Here is a 22244-nt window from a genome sequence, read left to right as displayed (position 1 = left end):
GCACCCCTATTAAATGGAATACAAGGCATAAACATGTAGTCCTGGCACAGAAATAAATCTGTATTAGCCTTTGAGAGTCTGCTTTTGGGAAGCCAGCTTCCAGATTTCCTTATTCAAGAGCACTGGGGTCACTGCAGGTGAAAATCAAACCTATTAAGCAACAAGAAAAGGTGCTGAGTTTCTCACAAGCAAGAGCTGATGCCACAGGTGGCCTTAGGTTCAAAGAGTTTTAGATTAATTTGTGGCTGGCTCCCTGTAAAAAATGCCAGCATTTTGTCAAGATGTATTTTCATGCAACAGAATGGGGTAATCTCAGTAATAACACTGCACTTCCCCTTGGAAACAGCCAAAAACTCCTCCTTGGTAATACAGCACAGGCTCCTGTGGATCATCTGTTTAAGTGTGACCTTGCTTCAACTCTGCCTTTGCAAAATAAATCTTAATAAACCTTCCTGCAAGACTAAATTCTGAAGTTGCAACCTCCTTGGATATTCTGTACTACTTCACGCTTGCACGAAGTTTTACATCTTCAGAACAATGAAGCAACTCTTACCAACACTCACAGTGTTATGTGAGCTAGGGAAGGTCTGTGGCCCTTTCATTCTCTGTTTTCTTCCCTTGTTTAAATTATACAGATCTTGAATTTTAAAAAAAAGCCCCCTGCAGGATTTATAACCTTACCCAATGTCCTCTTGTTTGCAAGCAAGGGCACATCACAGAAGGAGATCACTTCCCCAGCCACCCCAGAAATGCACTGATTGCTGCACTATCAACTGGCTCTCCCCACACAAACCTACCTTTAGGGTGCCTAAATCAGAGATCAGATTGTCCATGACTCCCTTGGTATAAAGAGCTTATACAAAACACATCCTGGAAACCCCAGGTCACCCTCCAGAGATGAACTCTCCAGTGACTGAAGGGGAGGCTGAAGGAAAATCACTTCTTTGTATCAACACCTGATTTCTATACCTGACATCAGCTGGTGGGAATGGTCAGAGCTCTCTCTTTCCTCTTCCCCCTGCCCCTTCAGTATGAATTTTTTATTTTTTTGGATGTGCTTTTCATTGTCTTTGGGAAGCTGAATGGAGTTTGTTATTTAATATATATTAAGTTTTATTAGAATTGAGTTCACTGTTTTCCACTAAAGATTTGTCTTTTGAGCCCTTATGCTTCCCTTGGGCATATATCTTAATGTTCAGATGCTGTGAACCTCCTAATGCTGGTACAACACAGAATACCTCAAGTGAGGCAGCTTCACCTTCAGAAGCAACTTTATTTTCTGAGCTTCAGATTATTCTTCTAAAACTGGACAGTAAGTCTTGCTTATCCTCACAGAACACAGTAAGGCCACAGTAAGGAGAGGATAAACAAAAAAATTAAGTCACTTCATCATGATTTAGGGCACCAAGATTTAATTTGTAGGTGCTGCTGGCCCTCCCTACAGCATTTGCAAGTCTGGTCTGGGTGTGAGACAGCAGTTTTGCTGCAATATCTTGTTGATAAGATTTCCTCTTTTGGAGGAAGTCCTGTGTTTTCCTCAAAGCACTTATATTCTGTGAAGAAGCAACCTTTGCATATCTCTGAGTAGAGAGATTTAAGCCCACAGACTGAAAACTTATATAAGTGTCTATCCATAATATAATTGACATTGTATGGGTTAGCTGTGATAAAATCTGTTCCAACAAAACACATTCTTTCAGTTTTAGGTGTCCTGTCAGTCTAATTCCATGAGTTAATATTCATGCTTTTTATTCTGAGAGTCCTTCTAGAGTCTACACCAATTTTTGGCAAGCTTCAAAGTGCTAAACTTTTTTTTTTTTTTTTTTTTACCTTAAATAGCATTCATAAAGAGCAATACAACTTAATTACGTGGAAGTGAGTAACAGAAAGAGTAAACTGAGACACTGCTGCTCAAGGAACAGAGAGAGATGATAAATAAGCCTAAGAACATGCTGAAGCCTGGGATCTAGCTCAAACTGGTGTAACCCATATTAAACAAAGGACAGCAAATTGCAAGTCTCTTCAGAAACCTATGAAGTTGATAAAAACTGAGTATGATCAAGATATTGTCCCCAAGCTCTTTTTTATATCCTAAATGCACAAATAAATTACAGGAGGTATTTGTCTCATCAAACTTTAGGCTTTTGCAAGCTTGATTTGCAGCCTAATACAGCTACTGAAACATTTCTATGAAGGATTTAATGATCATTGTGAGTGGCTTCAAACTCAGGGTATTCTGTGACTAAAATATAATATAATGATTGCAGATTGAAGGGAGGGATGTTAGAGAATATGGCTGATAAGAGGCTGATGAAAATCATGCCCAGAGTCCACCAAGTGTCTTACAAAGGAATTTGCAAGAGCCCATCTTAGCACAGGGGAATGCAAATGACTGATCAAATATAGATAAGGGTCATGTGGAAGGATGTACTTACTGCATTATAGATAAAGAATTGGTTGGAGGCATAAAAAGGGCAAATATGATCTGGATTTTTCTTTTTTTTTTTAATTTTGGCTTCTGAAGAGTGTGTGCCTGGTAGAAAGATACCACAGTATGGTCATTATTAATATTCATGCCTAAATGGTCAAACCTGATCCTGAGTACCCCAAAGTGTGTCCCCATTTTTAGGAAACTGATAGTGGCTATCAGAAAAAGCAGACACTGAAAAGAAGCAATCAAAATCCTGACCCATCAGAAAGAGGGAAAATTTATCTAAACCAAAGCAGAAATCTTGGAAAACCTGTCTTACAGCTTTCAGCTTACCAAGGAGCTCTCATTAAATCACCAGTAACAAGGACAAACCCCAGATACACCTGAAAGCCATTTTTGGGAAATCATATAGGAAAACAAGCTCTGTGGCCCTGTGGAAACCACATAAAGGGCTTATTTATGAATAGTAACCTGCTATGGTTTTACAATACCAATGCTCCTGCAGTTGCAGATAGCAGAGGAGAACAGAACCATCCTCTGGACTGGTCCTCTGAGGGAATGATGCTCATAATAATAAATCTGCCTTTTTTGTTTTTTGCTTTTTTTTTTCAAGCACATATTAATCACTTGGCCAATTTTAATACCATCTGACAGAGAGAAAATATCTTAAAGATGGTGAATAGCTGGAGTTGGAAGGAAAACTGTTTGTGTAGGAAAAGAGAGACCCAAATCAGTGTCCTGTGGAGGGAACTTGGTTCTGTGAAGTCAGAAAGTGGCTGGCCAGAGAACCCACACAGGTAGCAGCTGAGCAGGAGCCAGAGGCAGCCCATCATTCTCTGCATTCACCTGGAGTAACAAATCAGCCTCAGGTAATGAGGAATGAGCCGGGAAAATGAGAGGAAATGTGAGAATCAAGGACCTGAGATTATTGCTGTAGAAAGCCCTAAACAGTACAATGCTAGAGAAAGCAGAATTTTATTAATTCAGGTGTTCACAATTTTGGTTTTCAGTCCTGTGTCTACAAAATATGGATTCCTCAGAGGTCTGTAGGATGCTGTCTGGAAAAGACAATCTGAGAAGTAATTTTTGATACAAACAAGTGCTGAAGTGGAATGTTTTGCCTCACAGTGGTGTGAAGAATTCTGTTTTCTATATTCCTTAATATATATATACATATATACATATACATATATATATACATATATATATGTGTATATATATATACACATACACCTTGGCTACTAGCTGTATGTAGCTACTAAGAGAATGTTGATATTTTTCTGCTTTTTGTGTACCCATCCAAAAGGTTGAGCTGGATTCTACCCAACAACACATAAAGGACACAAAACTATAATCAGGTGGCAAAAAATCCATTTTGATGCACCCAAATATGTTTGTATTTTGCACACCCAAACTTAGATTTCTAACAGTAAGATTAATTTCTATTAGGCATTCATTCCATTAAAGTGAAAGCCCAGGATGTCAGAACTAAATGTTCAAAAGTATTTAGCAAAATGCAACTGGTAATGCAGATATTTCAGGATTTTTTACTCCACAGTTCCTATTAATATATATGTTTTAATGAAGTTTTGTTGCCTAAAACTGCAAGGAAAAGAAGAATCCCACACTAAGAAAAATACAGTATTTTTAATTTTTTTTTTCTTTTTTTCTACTTTCAGATAAAATATGAAAATTTAAAATCTAGCAAAGTTCTTTGAAACAAAGAAAAATCTCCTTGGCCATTGTAAAAAGGACTGTTTAATTTTTAATAATTATTCATGTGTAAATATATGTATTTGTGATGCTAAACTAAAAATGAATTAATAAATTAATAAATTGGTTAATCAATAATAAGTATAAGCTAAAATAAAATAATAATAATAATAATAACTTTCAAAATGAATACTGGAAACTACTGGAAAAAAACCACACTAGACTTTTCAACACTCTCAAGCTTTTTTTTTTAATATATATTTTTTTTAAATTTTAAAAATTAAATTTCTGGATAATTTCTGCAAGTTTTCAAGTTTTTAAGAAAATTATCATTTTCTGTGGAGAATTTATTTCACACAGTATTTCTAAGCAGCTTTACTAATAACACAAACCTCAGTCTGTAGGAGTTGGATGAATACCCCTTAACAGCTGTATGAAAGCATAATTTCCAGTATAAATTGAGAGTTGGTGGTGAAAAAGAAATCTTATTTCTTTCCAATTCCTTCCTCTTGGAGGCACAGGAAGCCTCGACTGGGCAAAACTGAAACAATCCAGGCAGGCTCTGCAATGGCAGCACTGATGGGAGGCGTTTAAGGTGAAACAAATGGTTTTGGTTATTCCACCTCGAGTGGCTCGTGCAGAACGGAGCAGCTCAGCTGCCAGCTGGAACAGGACATGGGGGTGGCAGCAGGGCCAGCAGGAGGGACAGCAGTGCTGGTGACAGTGCAGCTGTGGTGGTGACACCCAGCAGTGCTGGTGACAGTGCAGCTGTGTGGTGACAGTGCAGCTGTGGTGGTGACAACCCAGCAGTGCTGGTGACATCCCAGCAGTTGTGACATCCCAGCAGTGCTGGTGACACCCAGCAGTGCTGGTGGCAGCCCAGCAGCTGCTGCTCTGCTCATGCAGCTCCAGGCTGAGCTGCACCTCCAGGTGCTGTGACCAAATCCTCTGGTGGGTCCTGCCTGCCTCTTTCTCAGTGTCACCCCAGAGCTGTGAGGCTCAAAATGTCAGGTGTGCCTGATGCTTTGGGGTTACCTGCAGCATTTGAACTCTTGGGTTGGTGTTTCTCTTTCCTCCTATGGAGGAAAAGCTAACAAAATAATTGGAATCAACCAGCACCCACTGCTGGTCTGACTTGCTGTACCACACAGGGGAAAATGCCTTTGTTACCTTTTGGGTTTTTTCTTTTTTGTTGTTTTTTTTTTTTTTTTTTAATTATTATTTATTTTTTTTTTTAACTACAGTCTTACATATCAGTGGGAAAAAGAGATCCCCAATCTTGCCAATTGGCACAACTTCTTATCAGATCCAGTGCTTTCTCCAGCTTGTTCAAAATGAAAGGCTGATTCTGCCTGGAGAAGGCTTCCAGATCTTCTAGCACCTTCCAGTGCCTAAAGGCACTACAAGTGAGCTGGACAGGGACTTTTGGAAAGGGCATGGAGTGACAGGACAGCAGGAATGGCTTTAATTGCCAGAGGGCAGGGTTACAGAATCACAAAGATTTTAGGGTTGGAAGGGACCTCTGTAGATCATCCAGTCAAGGCAGTGTCACCTGGAGCAGGTGACACAGGAATGTGACCAGGTGGGTTTGGAAGGTCTCCAGAGAGGGAGACTCCACGGCCTGCCCCGGGCAGCTGTTCCAGTGCTCTGCCACCCTCAACATAAAGAAGTTCTTTGTCACATTGAGGTGAAGCTTCTTGTGCTTTGGTTCATGGCCATTAGTCCTTGTCCTGTCACTGGGCACCACTGCAAGGAGTCTGGCACCATCCTGTGATCCCTGCCTTGGAAATATTTGTATGGATTGATGAGATCCCCCTTCTCTTTTCCAGACTAAACAAGCCCAATTCCTACAGTACTCCTCATGAGGGGGATGCTCCAGACCCTTCATCATCCTTGTGACCTCTGCTGCACCTTCTCCAGTAGCTCCTTGTTAAAATTGTACTGAGGAGCCTGGGTTAGATTTTAGGAAGGAATTATTCCCTGTGAGGGTGGGCAGGCCCTGGCACAGGGTGCCCAGAGAAGCTGTGGCTGCCCCTGGATCCCTGGAAGTGTCCAAGGCCAGGCTGGACAGGGCTTGGAGCAATCTGGGACAGTGGGAGATGTACCTGCCATGGCAGAGTGTTGGATAAGGATGAGTATTAGGATCCTTTCCAACCCAAACCACCCTGTGATTCCACGAAAATCCAGTGAGGAATGGCAGCAGTAAGCCATGGGCTGGTGAGGTGTGTTTGCTTCCAAGAACTTGCTCAGTCTGACTCAGCTTGATGTTCTTACCGGCAGTTTTTAGTAAGACATATAATTAGATCTCCAAAATACTTTCTCAATTCTCAGAAGAGTTGAAATGATAAGTTTAAAAGAGGTAATTCCATCAGAATAAGAAATATTGAAGTGTCTGTGAATCGTGAGGCGGAATTTTAGCACCGTGTGTTCCATCCACAATAATTTCCCATGTCTGAATGTTATGCAGATAATGAAATCAAATATCAGAAATAAAGAGCTAAGTGACCTGGGGAGAAAATGAAAAATCAGTCTTAGATGGGTGAATACTGAAGATTTGCAAGGGAGCCTGACTACCAATTGGAAAAAAAAAAAATCTATTTATCTATATTTGTATTTTTCATCACCAAAATGCCTCTGTAGGTTATCTAGTTTTATGGTGTTAACAGTAAACATCCAAAGTCTGAAAAGCAAGTTTTAAAGGGGATCCATTAAGACAAAAGGCATGATGATAGTCAAAGCTGTTTGTCTCTGCAATGATTTTTCCCAGAATAGAAAGACTGAAGCAGTGGGACTCTGTAACCTCCACTGCAGCTCATTTCCTCTGAATCTTCATGCCATCAAAGGAAGCCCTCAGTGACACCCTCACATTCTGGAATTCAGCAGGTAGGTCTGGGCAGCCACACACAGCTACTCTGCTGATTATATTAATGTGATGAAGCAGAACTCTGATCATGATTCTGAAGGATTATGATTTACAGTCAGAATGCACATTGTTGAAAGCAGACTCCATCTTCCTCTACGTTTGTGCAAAACCCAGCACAATTATGATTTAATCTTGATTAGTTTACTAGCAACTGCCACAATTTAATAAACATTATACCTACGTGATTAACTGCCATAAATATCAGAAACTGTACTAAAAGCTTCATATCCAAGCAGGAAAATACAATATTTGTGCTTCACTTTTCCCACATCCAGAGTTCCAACCTCTCTGAGGCTGAACATCGCACAAGGGTGGATACACATGAGAAGCACACAGCTTATTGAGACAGGTGCCACTTTTATATCACGTTTCAGAGTAAATTTGGCTTTAGGGATGAGTAATTCAGGCAACTGCTGAGAGCCTCACACAGAACTCACTCATGTGTTAGTCTGCTACTTCCTTGAAGCAGTGAGAACAGAGGTGGGAGGCAACACATGGTCCCAGCTCCACTGCAGAGACGAGGATCCCACAAATTTGGAGGTCAGAACAGCAGAGATCTTTCTTCTGTCATTAGCTGAGCAGCAGATGTGATGCCAGGCTTTATATAGGAGACTCAGTGATTCATATTGTCTGTAGGTCCACTGCAATGGGTTTGTTATTTGGCAAAATAAGCTCTGAGAAGATGATTTTCAAACACGTCTGCTAAAGGTTAAGAAGCAAGAGCTGAAATGAGCTGAGTTTTAGCAGTGCAGAACACTGATTTCAAAATGCCTACAGGGGCCACTCTTTCCAAAACCATCATGCTGCAGATAGGGGCCTGAAGATACATTTAAATCTTTACTTGGTTTGGCAGTTTTCTGGATTTGGGATCATTTTCACAGGGGCCAGGTAGAATTTTCATTATTATTACTATTATTATTATTTAATCTGTATAAAAATGCAGAATTGGTGTCATCTCAAAGGGAGAAAAAAAGAGCTAAAAAGAGGCAATCTGTCCTTCCTAAACTTGAAGGTGTAAAGAGAAATCCCTCCCTTTTGGTTGCCAATCTCTTTTCACTTCTTTTCCATCTCAAGGTTTTTGAATTAATCTTTCTTTCTTATCACAATGAAAAAAAAAAAGATAAATGTAATACAAGAAAGCCTAAGTTTATGGTTTAATCTAGGTTTTTCAGTTATTCATAAAATCATAGGATATTTGGGTTAGAAGGGGCATTTAAAGGTCATCTGGTTCACTTCCCAGTGCCACGGGCAGGGTCATCCTCAACAAGATCAGATTGCTCAGACCCACCCAAACTGGCCTTGAGTGTTTGCAGGGATGGGACATCCACCTCTCTGGCAAAATTGTTATTTATTATGACTGCCTGTATTTTCACAGGATCTTTATTTAATCCAGCACCTTGGAAGTTCTCTTTGAATATATTTTACTCTTACACTTTTTCCTTTTCATATTCTGCTCATCTTTCCTGTTACTCCAGTGAGAGTATTCAAATAAAACACAAATAAGCACATATGCCAGTGTTTTTATGATTGGGGTTTTTGAGCTGCCAAGGCAGGGAAAGTCTGGACAATCTGCCTCCCCTCCCACATGGAAAGACCATTGGGGATTGCACTTGGAATGCATTTCCTTCTCCCTTTTTTTTATTTTTTGTCACAGGAAATGCTGCTACTTTGCTTAATGTCATGTGCAATGCAGGGCCATATCTAAATGAGAACACCAATTCTTTACACCTTTTCATGTGGCAAAACCAGTCTGAAGTTGGAAAGCAATGATTTCCTTGGAAAATCAGGAAACATTAGCAAAGGCAGGGCTCACCTGTCTCCTAAGGTCTCGTGTCTTCTTGGTCATCTTGTCAATGGCAATGTTGAGTGGGTCTCCCTTCTCTTTCCTTCCAGTCTGTTAAAAACCCAAAATTTTAGAGTTAGAGAAAAAATCCTCTAGGCAATATAAACTTTTTTTAAAAAACAGTAGGATTCATCAAAGGAAATTATTGCAGCTTTTTTGTTTGCTACCATCAAGTTGTTATTTCCAAAGTAATGTTTTTAACGTGTTTATGTGCAGGAGGCAGAGAAGACTATTTTAGAACAATCCTAAAGTGATAAGAACAAAGATTAAGGTGACTCAACGGAGAGTTCAGAACTTTTCCACCAATAAATTATGTGCATATATTATAGCTAATACTCAAAAAAAACTGGCAAGACCTTTCACTATAAAATGAATATTAAGAGTTTCTAATCTCCATCCTGCCAAGCACTGGGAATGTTAAACATGATAATAAGCAGCAACACAGCTTGAGGACAGAAGGAAAATGGTCCCTACGCCTGTAACAGGAATCATATTGGCAGACATTAGGTTCAGTATAAAGAAGAATTCCACTTAAAACACTTTCCTGCAGGAAGTCTCAAAGCAAAACTCCTCACGAAGATTAAAAAGGGGGAAAAAAAGCCTTTTGTGTCTCATAACCAATGGGGGGAAAATATGGTTTTCAGGTTCAATGGCACAAAAAACATTAAATGATTTTGTTAGCTGTATTACCTTTCTCTTAAGAGAAAACTACTTCTCTAAAGATTTGTCACATCTTTTGCACATTGAACTCTGTTTGAAAGCTTTTCATCAAGAATCAAAATGATCTTCCATTCTTTCTGGCAGTACTCTTTCCTTCCCAAGGCTGTTTTCAAATCCTTCTATTTAGAATTGTTCCTTGCATATGATTAAGAGCGATTTTCTCTCTCCAGCTGAGCCTAATAGCACACGTTTCTGGGAGCTATTGAGAAGTCACTTTTGGGGTGGGATGGGGATTAAAGATACCCTTTCAATGATACCTCTCACATGTACAGCACTGTTATCAGCCCTACATTGGCAAGAGGCCTCTGTTCCAGTCTTTGCTTTAGGCATTCATTCCAGAGAATGCCTGCTTTCTGTTATTGCCTGTAATTCTAATTATGACACAAGGCCAAAGCTTTTATGATCATTTAAAAACCTGTAAAACCCATCTCCTTTTTTTTTTATTTAGAAATTCAAACATAACAATATCAAGTGCCACCAGAATTTAATACAAAACATAAATTTACCTCTTAGCTTTCTAAAAAGGATCCATTACAAATTCTAGAATTAATCACACAAATTGACACCAGAAAACAGAGAGAGAAAGAATTTGCTATCACACAAGAGGAGGCATCTGTGTCACCCGCTGATATTTTTATCTCACTTTTCTTGTGTTCATCCTTTGACTGAGTTCTTCTGGTCCCCAGCTGAAGAACCACTTCTCTTTAGCCTGAGCAATGTCAGCACAGGCTTTTGGATTTAGATGTCCCAAATTCAGCCCCTGGTGTTTTGTTCAAGACAGCAGGTGTCATATGTGCACACAGTCAAGCCTGTTTTTCAAGCTGAAATTTCACAATAAAGCTGAGGCAGAAAAGTTTGGTTCAGGAAGCCTCTCCTGCCTGTTGGAATGGTACAGCAGGGACTGCAAGATAAGCCAGTCTCAGCCAGGTTCTAGTTTGTTAGACTACAGAGTTATAGTCTAGGAAAACTTAGAAAAAAAGGAAATTACTGCAGCTGTGTGCTGTGCAGTTGCTGAACCAGGTTTCCTTGGAGACATTCATGTTCTGGGACACTTTATTTTTAATCTAATATTCTTTAAATTCTTCTCTTCCTTCTCATTATTTAAGCTTTAATGGACTGGCTTAGAAAGATCCATAACCACAGAAGACATGTCAAGACTTTTTTTTTTTTTTAGGGCAAAGATAACCTTTCTTTGGCACTTTTTCTTTCCTTATTTTTAATAAAAACAGAGAATAATTTGCTAAACAGGCTAAAATTCCTGTGAGTATTAACAAATGTGAATAATCAAAGAGCAAACACCAAGACAATTACACAGGTATTTTACAGGTCTCAAATAAAACAAGTGGTTCACAATTCCTCTTCATTGCTATCATGCAGGGCAGATATATTTTGTATTTACCACCAACATGGTGAGGTCAAGCAATTAATGCTTGGCACTCATTTAGGGGGTCAGAAAGTTGTCCTTGAGCAGGAACTTGGGAATCCTTCCAGGGTAGTCAGCTATGGGATACAGTGACACTAAATGAATTAAGCGTTTGATAAACTGCACCATTTAGAGGAAAAGGCTCCTCGACATTGGAAAAAAAAAAGTAGAAATTTTGACAGTGACCTCAAAGTTTACAATTTAGGTTCTTAATCTGGGTATGTCTCATAGGTGGAAACTCTCACAGAGAGCAGATCCATGGCAGCCTAAATCCAGCACCTCTCCTAAGCCTCCCTTCAAATCCATCAGGTAACTTTTCAACTCCAGTTTTAAATAAACAGTGTTTATATAAACTGGCCCTTAAGGTACATCCTATTGTGAAGCACAAAACAACTGGGAACCCTTCTGTGACCCTTAGGCCACACAACACAAACTGTCCATATCCATCTGGCCAGTCCCTTGTCCCTCCAAAGCAGAGCAAAGCCTGCTCCACATTGCTGCCTGCAGTTGCCCAAATTGTGCCTCAGTGCTGCCTGAGATGCTAAATGGGATGTGCTGGAAAACTAAACCAAAACAAGAGATCCAGTTGAGCTCTCTCAATGGCAGTATTTTATTAACTCACACAAATATGGCTGAAGTCTCCTATTCTGCACCATTTTTACCTATCCAGGAATTTTAACTGACCTTCACCTGTTACTTATAAAATGTATACAAACCCCCTTTCAGTCTGTATACAAATTCCCTTCTTCCCCATATGATTTCAAAGAAATTTGTTTAGTAAATCAAATTATTGAAAAATAACTAGCATGGCATGTGATGCTACATAGCTTCAGGCAGGTCTGTCAAACACCATCTGCTCTGTGCTGAAAATATAAGTTTATTAAAGTTTATTTATTTAAGTCCTTAAATACTCTTATTTTATTGTTGCTCTGTGATAAATTTTTGGCCTTCATTCCTAGAAGGGATAGAAAGGAATTTATTGGTTTCCTGAAAAAATGAAAAAGCTTGGTATTGAGCCATTTGCCATTTCTCTGTTAATCTTTCTCTGCAAAGGGAAGAAAGATACTTTGGGATGAAAAGGAAGTAAAAATTGCTGCTGGCATTGGGTTAAAAAGAGAAGGAGGAGAAAGGCACAGAATTCCTTGAATGCCAAAATATCTGTATTCAAGTTCCTATGGACAGAATTACATCTATTCATAGTGTAATGAGGAGAACTTTGCAACAGGAGAATATATTAATCAAGTCCCTGATTTCTTGTGACCATTACCAGCATTTGCATACTGCTTGTACTCGAGATATTTTCAAACAATTTTCTCAGTCTGAGTTGCTTCCATTCTAATTTTCTTAGAGCTTTTCCCTGCCCATCTCATTTATTCTCAGTTCAGGATGAGCCAATTCTCACAGGCTCTGACCAGGAGCTGTGATGCTACAGACTCCCCCAGGTCAGGAGAGGATTTTCCACTGCACTTCTACCCCAAGGCTGCAGTTCCCCCCCAGGTCACTCAATGTCAGATCCAGCTCCCTGAATAGCATATTCAAGTGTTTTTAAGCCTGATTTGCCACTTGACATGAGAAGCTGTGCAGTTTCTCAACACATCCATGTCTGGATGGATGAAAAGGTGGAAGAAATCATGGCACTGACTGTTCTCTTACTCCAGAAAATTCCTACAGTCTCAACCAGTGTCAACAGTATTACCTGAACAATAAAGACAACACAGTCATTTATATCAAAGTCTGAAAAGTCTTACAAGTAAAACTGCATTTATTTATATAGGGAATTTCTACTTCATTTGGTTAGGAAATGAAATAAAATAAGAACAAAATGCACTCAAGGATGGTGAGAAATTTCTGCATCTGCTGAAAGCTAGAAAGATCTCTGCTAAGGTATAGCACTGGTTTTCCTTTTTACAAAGACCTTTCCCTCTCCTTCCATTTTTCCTTTTTACAGTTTAAACTGTTAGAGTAAAATATTAAACTCCCAAAATATATTAAGGACATTTACATCCCACGATTTGCTCATTACAGAACTCTTTTGATCAGCATGAGGTACTTAACAGGACATTTTCCTAACCCTAGAGAATATCACAGAACCAAGACAAGGACAGTCAGGCCAATCAGCCCAGAGACTCAGTGCATTTTAGATATGTTTAACCTTGGAAGAAGATGCTCCAGACTGGAACTGTGTTGTTGGTTTTTAATAATTCCAGATACCACTAATGAGGAAGTCACAGAGATCAAATTTCAGCGCATGAAACAGATGAAATTACTACTACCAAAATTATTTATGATAAAGAAAAATGTTATTGTAATGAATATCCTTGCATAGAAAAGTTAGAATCACTTAGAGCTGTTGGAGAAGCAAAGGCAATACTTGGAGCACGTTATTTAAAAAAAATGCCAGATGAACAAGGCTGACAATGGTAACTTATAAAAGAAGGGAATGGAATGCCAAGAAATACACAAAAAGTGGGGCAGCTGCAGGCTACAAAATAATGTCATAGACAAAAACCCAATGTGAATCACAACTAAAGGAGTGATTGTTAGAGAACACTGTTTTCCTTTAAAGTTCATAATTTAGAAGCTCAGGGTTTCAATTAAACAGAAACAATATTAATAACAATAATCTATGTAAGATGTTTTGGAACCACCATTTTCAGACATTCCTCTTTTTTCTCTGCTGCTTCAGATGTAAGCCAAAATATCTAGGAGAGCTCAATCTCTTCAAACATCAAGTGTTGCATGTCCAAGACACCCTCACTACTGTTTCAAGTAATTTAGCCTCCAGGAGACAGCTGGAAAGATTATCTATTGATCCAAAAGCTACCAAACACTGATCTATTTTTATATTTTCATCATCCCCTAGGTAGAAGGCTCCATTATTTACAGGTTATTCAGAACTTCAATATCACAAGGTTTTATTATGGCGTAAATTGCTGCTCAAAAATGTATCTGTCCTAATATTTTATTTTAAACGTTGAATATCACTCCTTTAAAACTATGCCAATGTTCAATAGCCCTTTTAAAAGTGATGAAGAGAAGCTTAGTACTAAAGAAAAAACATTTTTGAACAACAGGCATAGGCTGCATCAGTGCTTTTAAGCAGAAATCTAGGTTTAAACATACCAATACATAGCCCCCTTCTGATAGAAGACAATTTATTTTGGGTCAGGAAAAGTCTAAACAATATATTCCAGGAGAAGCAGAGACTAAATTTCACTGGAAATTGTAATTTCTATCAATTTTCTATGGACGTGGGTCAGGAAAGTAAGTTTAACAAAATCTGCATTGTTCCTCTAGAGATGAGCTGAAGAAGACTTCACCCAATTTCCAGCTTCATTTTGCTATAGAAACCCCTACTGGGGAAATAAAATTTGTATGTTCCCATGTCCTCTTAATAATGAATTTATTTCATCAGGAGAAAGAAAAGAAAAGATAATTTTGTACAAAAAAAAGGTTGTTTAGTAAGGTCTTTAGAGCTTTGTTTATGTGGTGGCAAAGGAGAAAGGTTGAGTCACCAAAGAAAAAGGAAAAAGCAGAAATCGTGGAATCACAGCATGGTTTGGGTGGGAAGGGACATTAAAGCCCATCTCATTCCACCCCCTGCCATGGGCAGGGACACCTTCCACCATCCCAGGTTTCTCCAAGCCCCATCCAACCTGAAATTGGGCATTTCCAGGGATCCAGGGGCAGCCACAGCTTCTCTGGGCACCCTGTGCCAGGGCCTTCCCAACCCTCCCAGGGAGCAATTTCATCCAAATATCTGATCTAAACCTGCTCTCTGCCAGAGTGAGGCCATTCCTCAATCTCCTGTCACTCCATCACTTGTAAATGTTCTCTCTCCTTTTTCCCTGCAGGTTCCCTTCAGGCACTGGAAGGCCACAATGGGATCACCCCAAAGCTTTCTCTTCTCCAGGGTGAACAATCCCAAATCTCCTCCCAGCAGAGCTGCTCCATCCCTCTGATCACCCTGGTGCCTCTCTGGACTTGCCCCAGCATCTCCCTCCTGTGCTGGGTCAGTTCTGCAGGTGGGGTCTCACCCGAGGGGGCAGAGGGGCAGAATTCCCCCTTTTCCTGCTGCCAACCCCGCTGTGGAGGCAGAGGAATCCCATCTTGGTCAGCACGTGGCTGCTTTGCAACAAAACATTGAATTACAGCCCCTTCCTTCCACAGAAATACTCAGTTCTAGAATGCCACTCACGAAATAATCTGCTCATAAATGTATGATACAGGCTATAAGTTCTCCTTAAATAAAACAATTGCTCTCAGCAGTGTTTAATTACCTTGTGACCACTGAGTCTATCTGGTTCCAGGGTAGCATGAATAATTACAACTATGGAGAAGCCTGGGGAAGCCACCTCCTTGCAATCTCAGATAGTAAATAAAGTCAATAAAATTAAAATGAACCATGAGCTGGACACAGTATCAGTACCTGGGGTGTGCAAATCTTATCCTTGGCCTGCATCCAAGCAAGTTTTATCTAGGTCTGTACATAATTAAAACTAAGTACATAATAAAATAAGGAAATAATAAAAATTCTACCCATTAACAGTTGAAGAACATTCTCTTGTTATATTTTATGTATGTTTTTTTATGCAGGCCACATCACCACAATATCTGAATGCCTTCAAGTGGTGCATTGGTGAATTAAAGGGTATGTTTAATATCAGCCATGTGCAGTTTCTTCTTTTAACCTCTCCAAAGTGGGAAAACTTGTATGTAGGGGAGTATTTTACTTTGGTTTGTGTTGTTATTTTTTCCTATTTTGCATAATTTGCATTACTTCTTGTCTTTTGGCAATAACCAAAGGTTTCCAGAAACATCCTCAGTGGCAGCAGTTGTATTTGAAACACCAGTTAGGATTAGGGCTTGATCATACTGGTTCCCAGGTGGCAGCTGCTATTATTGACTGATATTTACCCATAATCATGTACTGGCATCTAAGCTTCCAAAAAAAAGAAAAAAATATAAAAATAACTGGCTGAAGAATTTACATTTAAAATTATTAGAGGCTGCATGAAATGGAGAACTTTTTCACTCTTGAGAATGAAGGCAGAAATATTTTGGGTTTGGTGATTTTTTTTTTTCTTTTCCATTTGTAGAGGATACACTAAATAGTTCTATAATTCTGTATATTTTTGAACAAGGGTTTCCAACATCACTGTGGTGAGACCATATTCCTGCTTTTCTAGCTACTAGCCAAGACTGGATTTTACAGCATTCTGAGCCACTGAAAATTCAGAAAAGGCATCTCATGGGAACTTCCTGAGTGACAAAGCTTGTGTAACTTCCAAATCTCACTGACGTTTTATCTCATAAAATACATGCATTGTTTCGAGGGTTTTGTTTGACGAGGGGTGAAAGCCATGCAGCAGTAAGAAATTCTTCCCCCTGGCAAGAATATCCTGCCATCATTAAAGAGAGATGTCATTTAATCAAATTCAGATTAAAATGTTGCACACTGTCATTTTAGAAAGCAGTGACAGTGCTCAGGGTAGGACCATCCCATTTAATTCTACCATTCTGAAGTACTGAATCAAATCTAGTTATTTTAGCTCCTTCTATATTCAAGATATAGTGACAAGCATTTTTAGAGCACCCATCTGTCTTGCATATTTATTTTAATACAGAGTACTTTCCATCACAGGGCATTGCTTCTCTCCATTGACAGTGGAGGGGAGCTTGAAGTACAAGATGATTAATTCTTAAAAGAATACTGATTTAGATGAGCTAAGCTACCTATTTAATAGCTTCAATGAGTATCCAGCCCTCCTAAAGATCAGGCTGGAGATCATATTTTGGACAAATGTGTGATTTGCATTACTTTTCTTCCAGGGAATTAAAAAAATACAGCATTATAAAGACATGTTTTTTAAAAGCTTCTGCACAAGACATTCTTGTCCTCCTAGGATGGGATATTTTGAGCTCCTAAAAAAATCCACCTTCTTCCCACTGTCTGAAAGAAATACACTTCATAATTTAGATTCAACATTGAACCTTAACAGTTTCAGGTCCTTTCCAAGCTGGCAGCCTGTCACAAGTGGGACAATATTGATCCTCAGGGGTCAGTATTGGGTTCAACATTGTTTAATATTTTCAAATAGGCAAAAGAGAAGTGGGTAGGTTGAAAAGGTCCAAAAAGGGGCCAGGAGGATGATCCAAGCACTGGGAATGCCATGTGAGGAAAGGCTGAGGGAACTGGGTCACAGAAACGAAATGAAACCACAATTTAATGAAAACAACCAAAAAGCCCCTCCAGTTTTATCTGTATTTCCCTAATCAGCTAACAGACAGATGGAAACATCACCCTAAAAATTTGGAACTGAAGTTTGCTGACAAGGGGGGGAAACAAGGGAATGCAGCTGGAGGAGCCAAGACTGATACCCTGAGAGAAAATTTCTGATACATCCTGGAGAAAACTGGCAGTGTGCGTAGTCAGAATTCTTCTCTGGGAATGCAGGGATAGGAGTGTTAACATGCAAGTCAACTTCTCATCCTCCTTTCTGTCCCACTGTCCTTGGGAGCTGATGTCTGGGAAGTTTCCCCTCATCCCTTCCTGTTTCAGGGGTGATTTTATAGCAAAATGTGTTAGAATTTGAATCAGGTGGAATATTTCTTGCAGTTCAAGAACATCTTTTCCTTTGCAATGCCTACTCAAAAGAGGAAAACATCAGGGTTTTCATAGAGGAAACTGCACATTTCTATTCAGAAGATGCTGGTACAGAAAATTGAAGCTGTTACGCTTAAATGCTTACAAAAAATAGAGTTTTTGAGGAAAGAAATGTGAATGATGTAAACTGTTATAAAAACATCAGCCTCACTGAAGCCACACTAATTTACACCAGCTGAGAATCTCCCCACTCATCATTTAAGCAAAATCTTGCAGATGTTTCCATTTAGAAGGTCAAAAATGTTTACTCCAGAATTCAAAATTATTCTAATTTTTTCACAGACTTCTACTTGCAAAGGGTCCACTACAAACTCCTCATTTAACCACCAACTGCTTTGCAGCTGTAAATTGCAATCTGCTTTTAAATTGCTCCTGGATGCCTTCTTTTAATCTAAATAATGAGAAAAAGAAGGTAGTACACAATTTTTTCTTTCCATTCAGATATCAAAGCCTTTAGTGAAGGACTATGCAAATTAAAAAATGTCAAAATTTACCTACTGAAAGACAAGCTTTTGAGAAAATTCTGTTCTATTATTTTAAGCATAATAATATTCCTGAGTCATATATAGTTATTAACAAAACATTGTGCCTTCTGTCAAAATTCTGTTGGTGAAAAAGTTGATACAATACAGGCAAGTAAAAAAGAAGAGAGGTAGAGAAGTAGAGAATGTCTCACAACATGTGATGAACAATACTTCTTGCATCTAAACTCTGAAACATATTGACTAAATCTTTTTTTGTGCCTGTCACATATTAGTGGAAATACTTGTCAGAGCTCTTAGTGGGTGATATCCATGTCAGGTTTATGTTTTATTCACTTTTAAACAGCACCTGTAGCTCTTCTCTTCCTGGTTGGTTTTAGACTAAAGAGTGCATTAGGAGCCACAGGAATTAAATGCAGGATTTCCTGAGACATCTCAGCATTCCTTGGAAACATCCTTTCAGTATTTTCCAGCTCTCTCTTGAAGGAATGGGAGAACCACATAACACTGCTTGATTACAAGCAAAGGCTTCTATCTCTGTTTAGGTATTTAAGATTTATTTTCTCCATTTGACAACAGCATTTTTCTGTAATGTTGGCTTCCACAGCATGGACTTTTATATCTTTTTTCTTTAGCAAAGAAGCTTCTTAACCAAACAAGCATCTCTGACAAATGAACTGACCACTGGAGGTTCATCAAAGCATTCACATTTACAGGTATAAAATGAACATTTCTCATTAACATATTGAAGCTCCAACTCTGCCTTTCTATTTAGGTGCAGAATTACTGTTCAGGGCACAAAGACAAGTATTACACAGAAATCAACCCCCCCAAATGTTGCCTGTCTGTGCTCTGGAAGCACAGAACTGTTTTGGCTGCAGTTACAGTGCTTTGATTAACAAATATCACTGAAAAATAGGATTTCAACTGGTTGGCTGCATCTGTCACTATGCAATAGACCTCTGGATGAGATGTGTATTGACTATTACATCTGCATTTCTTTCTTTTTAATTGCATTGTGCTTATATTCCTTGGGTGATCCATGAGGAAACAAGTGTTGTTTATGTCCAATCAAAAATGTGATCATCAAGGCAGGCAGCTGAAAGTCAATGTCAACTCAATATTTCTGCTTATAACAGAGGATTAAATGTGTTATCCAATGAATTGTAAGTTTTTTTTTTTCCCTTTACGTTGCCAGTTTCCTCCAGACCAACCAGGGAAGGCTTTTTCTCTGTGCATTTTCTTTAATACTCCAACTTCCTCTGAACAATTTATTACAGTGCACAAGACAATATTTGACATAGTTTTGGGTGATGTTTCTTGCATCCAGTGAAAGCACTGCTGCTTTCCAGTGCTGGACCCCACTTGGCACCTTCTGTGCAGTCTCCACAATTACCTGGGGATGTGTCAGACTCTGAGGGCAGTGACCTGCCTGGCAAGAAAGGTTTTCACTCTGGCACTCTCCTGTGAAAACCCCACCTTCAAGCAAACAATGAGTGTGAGCTTTAATTGCACATGCACCACAACTTCAGCTCCTGTTTGGAATGAATGGAGACACAGCAAAGAAAAGAACTCAATCCTCATTATGGTAATTAAGTTTTCACTTTGAGTACAGGCTTCTTTGCTCCTTTGTAGGACATCACAACTGTGAGGCAACAGGGATGAAATAAAAGAAAATAAAATTTAAAAAAAAAGGAGTTTTTAAACTCCAACCTGACATCCAAAAGAGTTCAAGAGCAAAGGACCAGCTCTATTTTCACAGAGCAAAGCCACGGTCTATTCTTGCCACTGCCTCAGATCAATGTGTTAAGTGATACACATTCAAATTACTTGTCAGTTTAATCAGAGGAAGTGAAACACAATTACAGGGCATTAGTGTAAAAGACAGCACAAAATAACAGAATGTCCATGTGGGATATCTGCAGCAAAAGCCTGTTGAAAATAACTCTGTGACATTTTCATCAACAGTCTTTTTTACAGAAAAAGAAACCTTTTGGAAATGCTATTACAAACTAATTAGGCATAAAATAATGCTTCACTTCTACAGACTGATTAGGGGCCTTATTTCACCTTGTAGATATCAGAAATATTTTTGGCTTTTGTTTTGTTGTTAGATACATAAAGACCTTTACTGATGTGATATCTGGTGCATTTACAAAGCCTCTCTGTGCTCCCTCTCAAGTCAGCAGGAGTTTTGCCATTATTTCCACTGAATGATTGGAGCATTCATTTTTCATGGCCACTCCAAATTTCCACTGAATAAAAGATTTTTTTTTTTTTGAATCCTCAAGCAGGACTTGGATTAAGTGAGTGAAATGGGAGCAGGGAAGGGTAGGGATGACTCCTTCTCCTGCTGAAGGCAGGGCTGCAAATTTGGTAGATTCCAAAGGACAAAAAATGCAAACCTACCCTGAAATAAATCCCTGCCTGGAGTCCCCAGGTGGGATATGCTGGGAGGGACACTGTGTCTGGAGTCCCTCTGACCCTTTCCCCACAATCTGCACCACAGCTCAGTTTCACTGGAATAGGTAAAAAAGTGCCAAGTTCAGAGGTGTAAAGAAAAAAAGGATTTGTGAACCCCCATTATAGGAAAGTAGACTGAAGCCCTATGCGATCCTCAATCATTAAAATTAAAATAGAGGAGGTAGAATAACCTCTATGTGTATTAGATTTTTTTTTTTTTTAATTTTAGAACTACTATCAATGCATGTCTTCAGGACAGAATTGAAAAAAAGCTGGAAAAAGTCTTCCCCTTCCAGACCTAATTGGATTTTTAAGATCCAGAAGATTGTGAGCCTGGACTCTATTCAGCACAGTGAATCTCCTAGAATGAAGTGACTTCACTTTTTTAAAGAGCCACAATGCATAGCCCAGGTCTAGGTGCCCCTATGGTAAAATCACTTAAAATTATCATCTTGTAATTCTGAGCTCAGAGACTCTGGGGTCTTTAATTGGATTTGGCCCTTTATCTTCTATATTCATGAGATAGTAATTAATTTGATCATCCTTACCTGGTCCACAGGGTAATTGAATGAATAGCTCTGCACAGCACATAAATGCCTCCAGAAAGAGTTATTACTATGACTTTGCAGTGTGATGAGTTAACTCTGCCCCGTTGGTAATGATGGCATTGAAATTCCCGAGCAAAGCGCCACTGGAGCCCATCTCACAGCTAATGGGAAAGGAAGAAAGTGAATATACAACATGCAAAGCCACTGCAAAGTTGATACTCTGCCCTTTAAAATAGTGACAATTACAGTGTTATCCTATTTTTCCAAGTTTCCTTGCCACGCCTTCATCTTCTGGCATTACTAAAACCCTGAAAATACCTCAGAAGGGGTTAAAAGCAACTTACTTCTTTTGGTAGATTGCCACAAAGACTTCTTGTAAGAAATGAAGCGGAAAAAATGTTAAGGAATGTTAAATGAAATCACAGCAGACTGAAACCTGTGGTTCCAGTGCAAGACCTGAAATAAATTTGAAACAGATGCTAATTGGCACCACCTTCACTCTGATGTTCATAAATGAAACGAACGAGACTTCAGAGGTGCCAGAGGAACATCAGCCATCCAAAGAACATTAAAACAGGCTTGGATTTGGTTTGTCAGCTCCAAAGTTATTTATATCCGTGTAAGTCATTCAGATCCTTCTGAAAATTCATCCAATGAGACACATGTGCACATTTTTAAAAGGACTGAAAGTCTGTGGAATTGAAATTCTTAAATGACCCTGGATATGCCTTCCATTAGCAATCAGATTGGCTCTGGTGGTAACTCCAGACCTAGGGTTGTACTGAGTTGCTCTCTGCTGGAGATTTTTCCCTGAGGAATGGGTAATGGTTTGTATCAAGACAAACAGGGTTCTTTGCAAGTCTCAGTGCAAATCATGCACTGCCACAGACATCTGCAGCTATTTGGAACCCCTTTTAATGACAAATGCTTACAAAGCTAATTGCACGTGGTAGAAGTGCTGACTGACCACTACATCTGGTTTGATCCTTTCCCTCCTGAAAAACTTAATGTTACAAGTCAATTTTATTTAT

At 39.1% G+C, this 22244-nt stretch overlaps 1 protein-coding gene across 7 annotated transcripts in view; it reads right to left on the bottom strand.

Moving 5' to 3' along the window:
- Positions 1 to 22244, bottom strand: part of CTNNA2 (catenin alpha 2) — a 465423-nt gene that overhangs the window by 107638 nt on the left and 335541 nt on the right. For all 7 annotated transcript variants that reach the window (XM_021535749.3, XM_021535753.3, XM_021535748.3 and 4 more), the window contains one exon: positions 8881 to 8961. In XM_021535749.3, coding sequence (XP_021391424.1) covers positions 8881 to 8961 — 81 coding nt within the window. The remainder of the gene's footprint in view (positions 1 to 8880; positions 8962 to 22244) is intronic.

The sequence above is a fragment of the Lonchura striata genome, chromosome 4, assembly GCF_046129695.1.
Source record: "Lonchura striata isolate bLonStr1 chromosome 4, bLonStr1.mat, whole genome shotgun sequence".
Lineage (NCBI taxonomy): Eukaryota > Metazoa > Chordata > Aves > Passeriformes > Estrildidae > Lonchura > Lonchura striata.
This window is presented reverse-complemented; position numbering and strand designations above follow the sequence as displayed.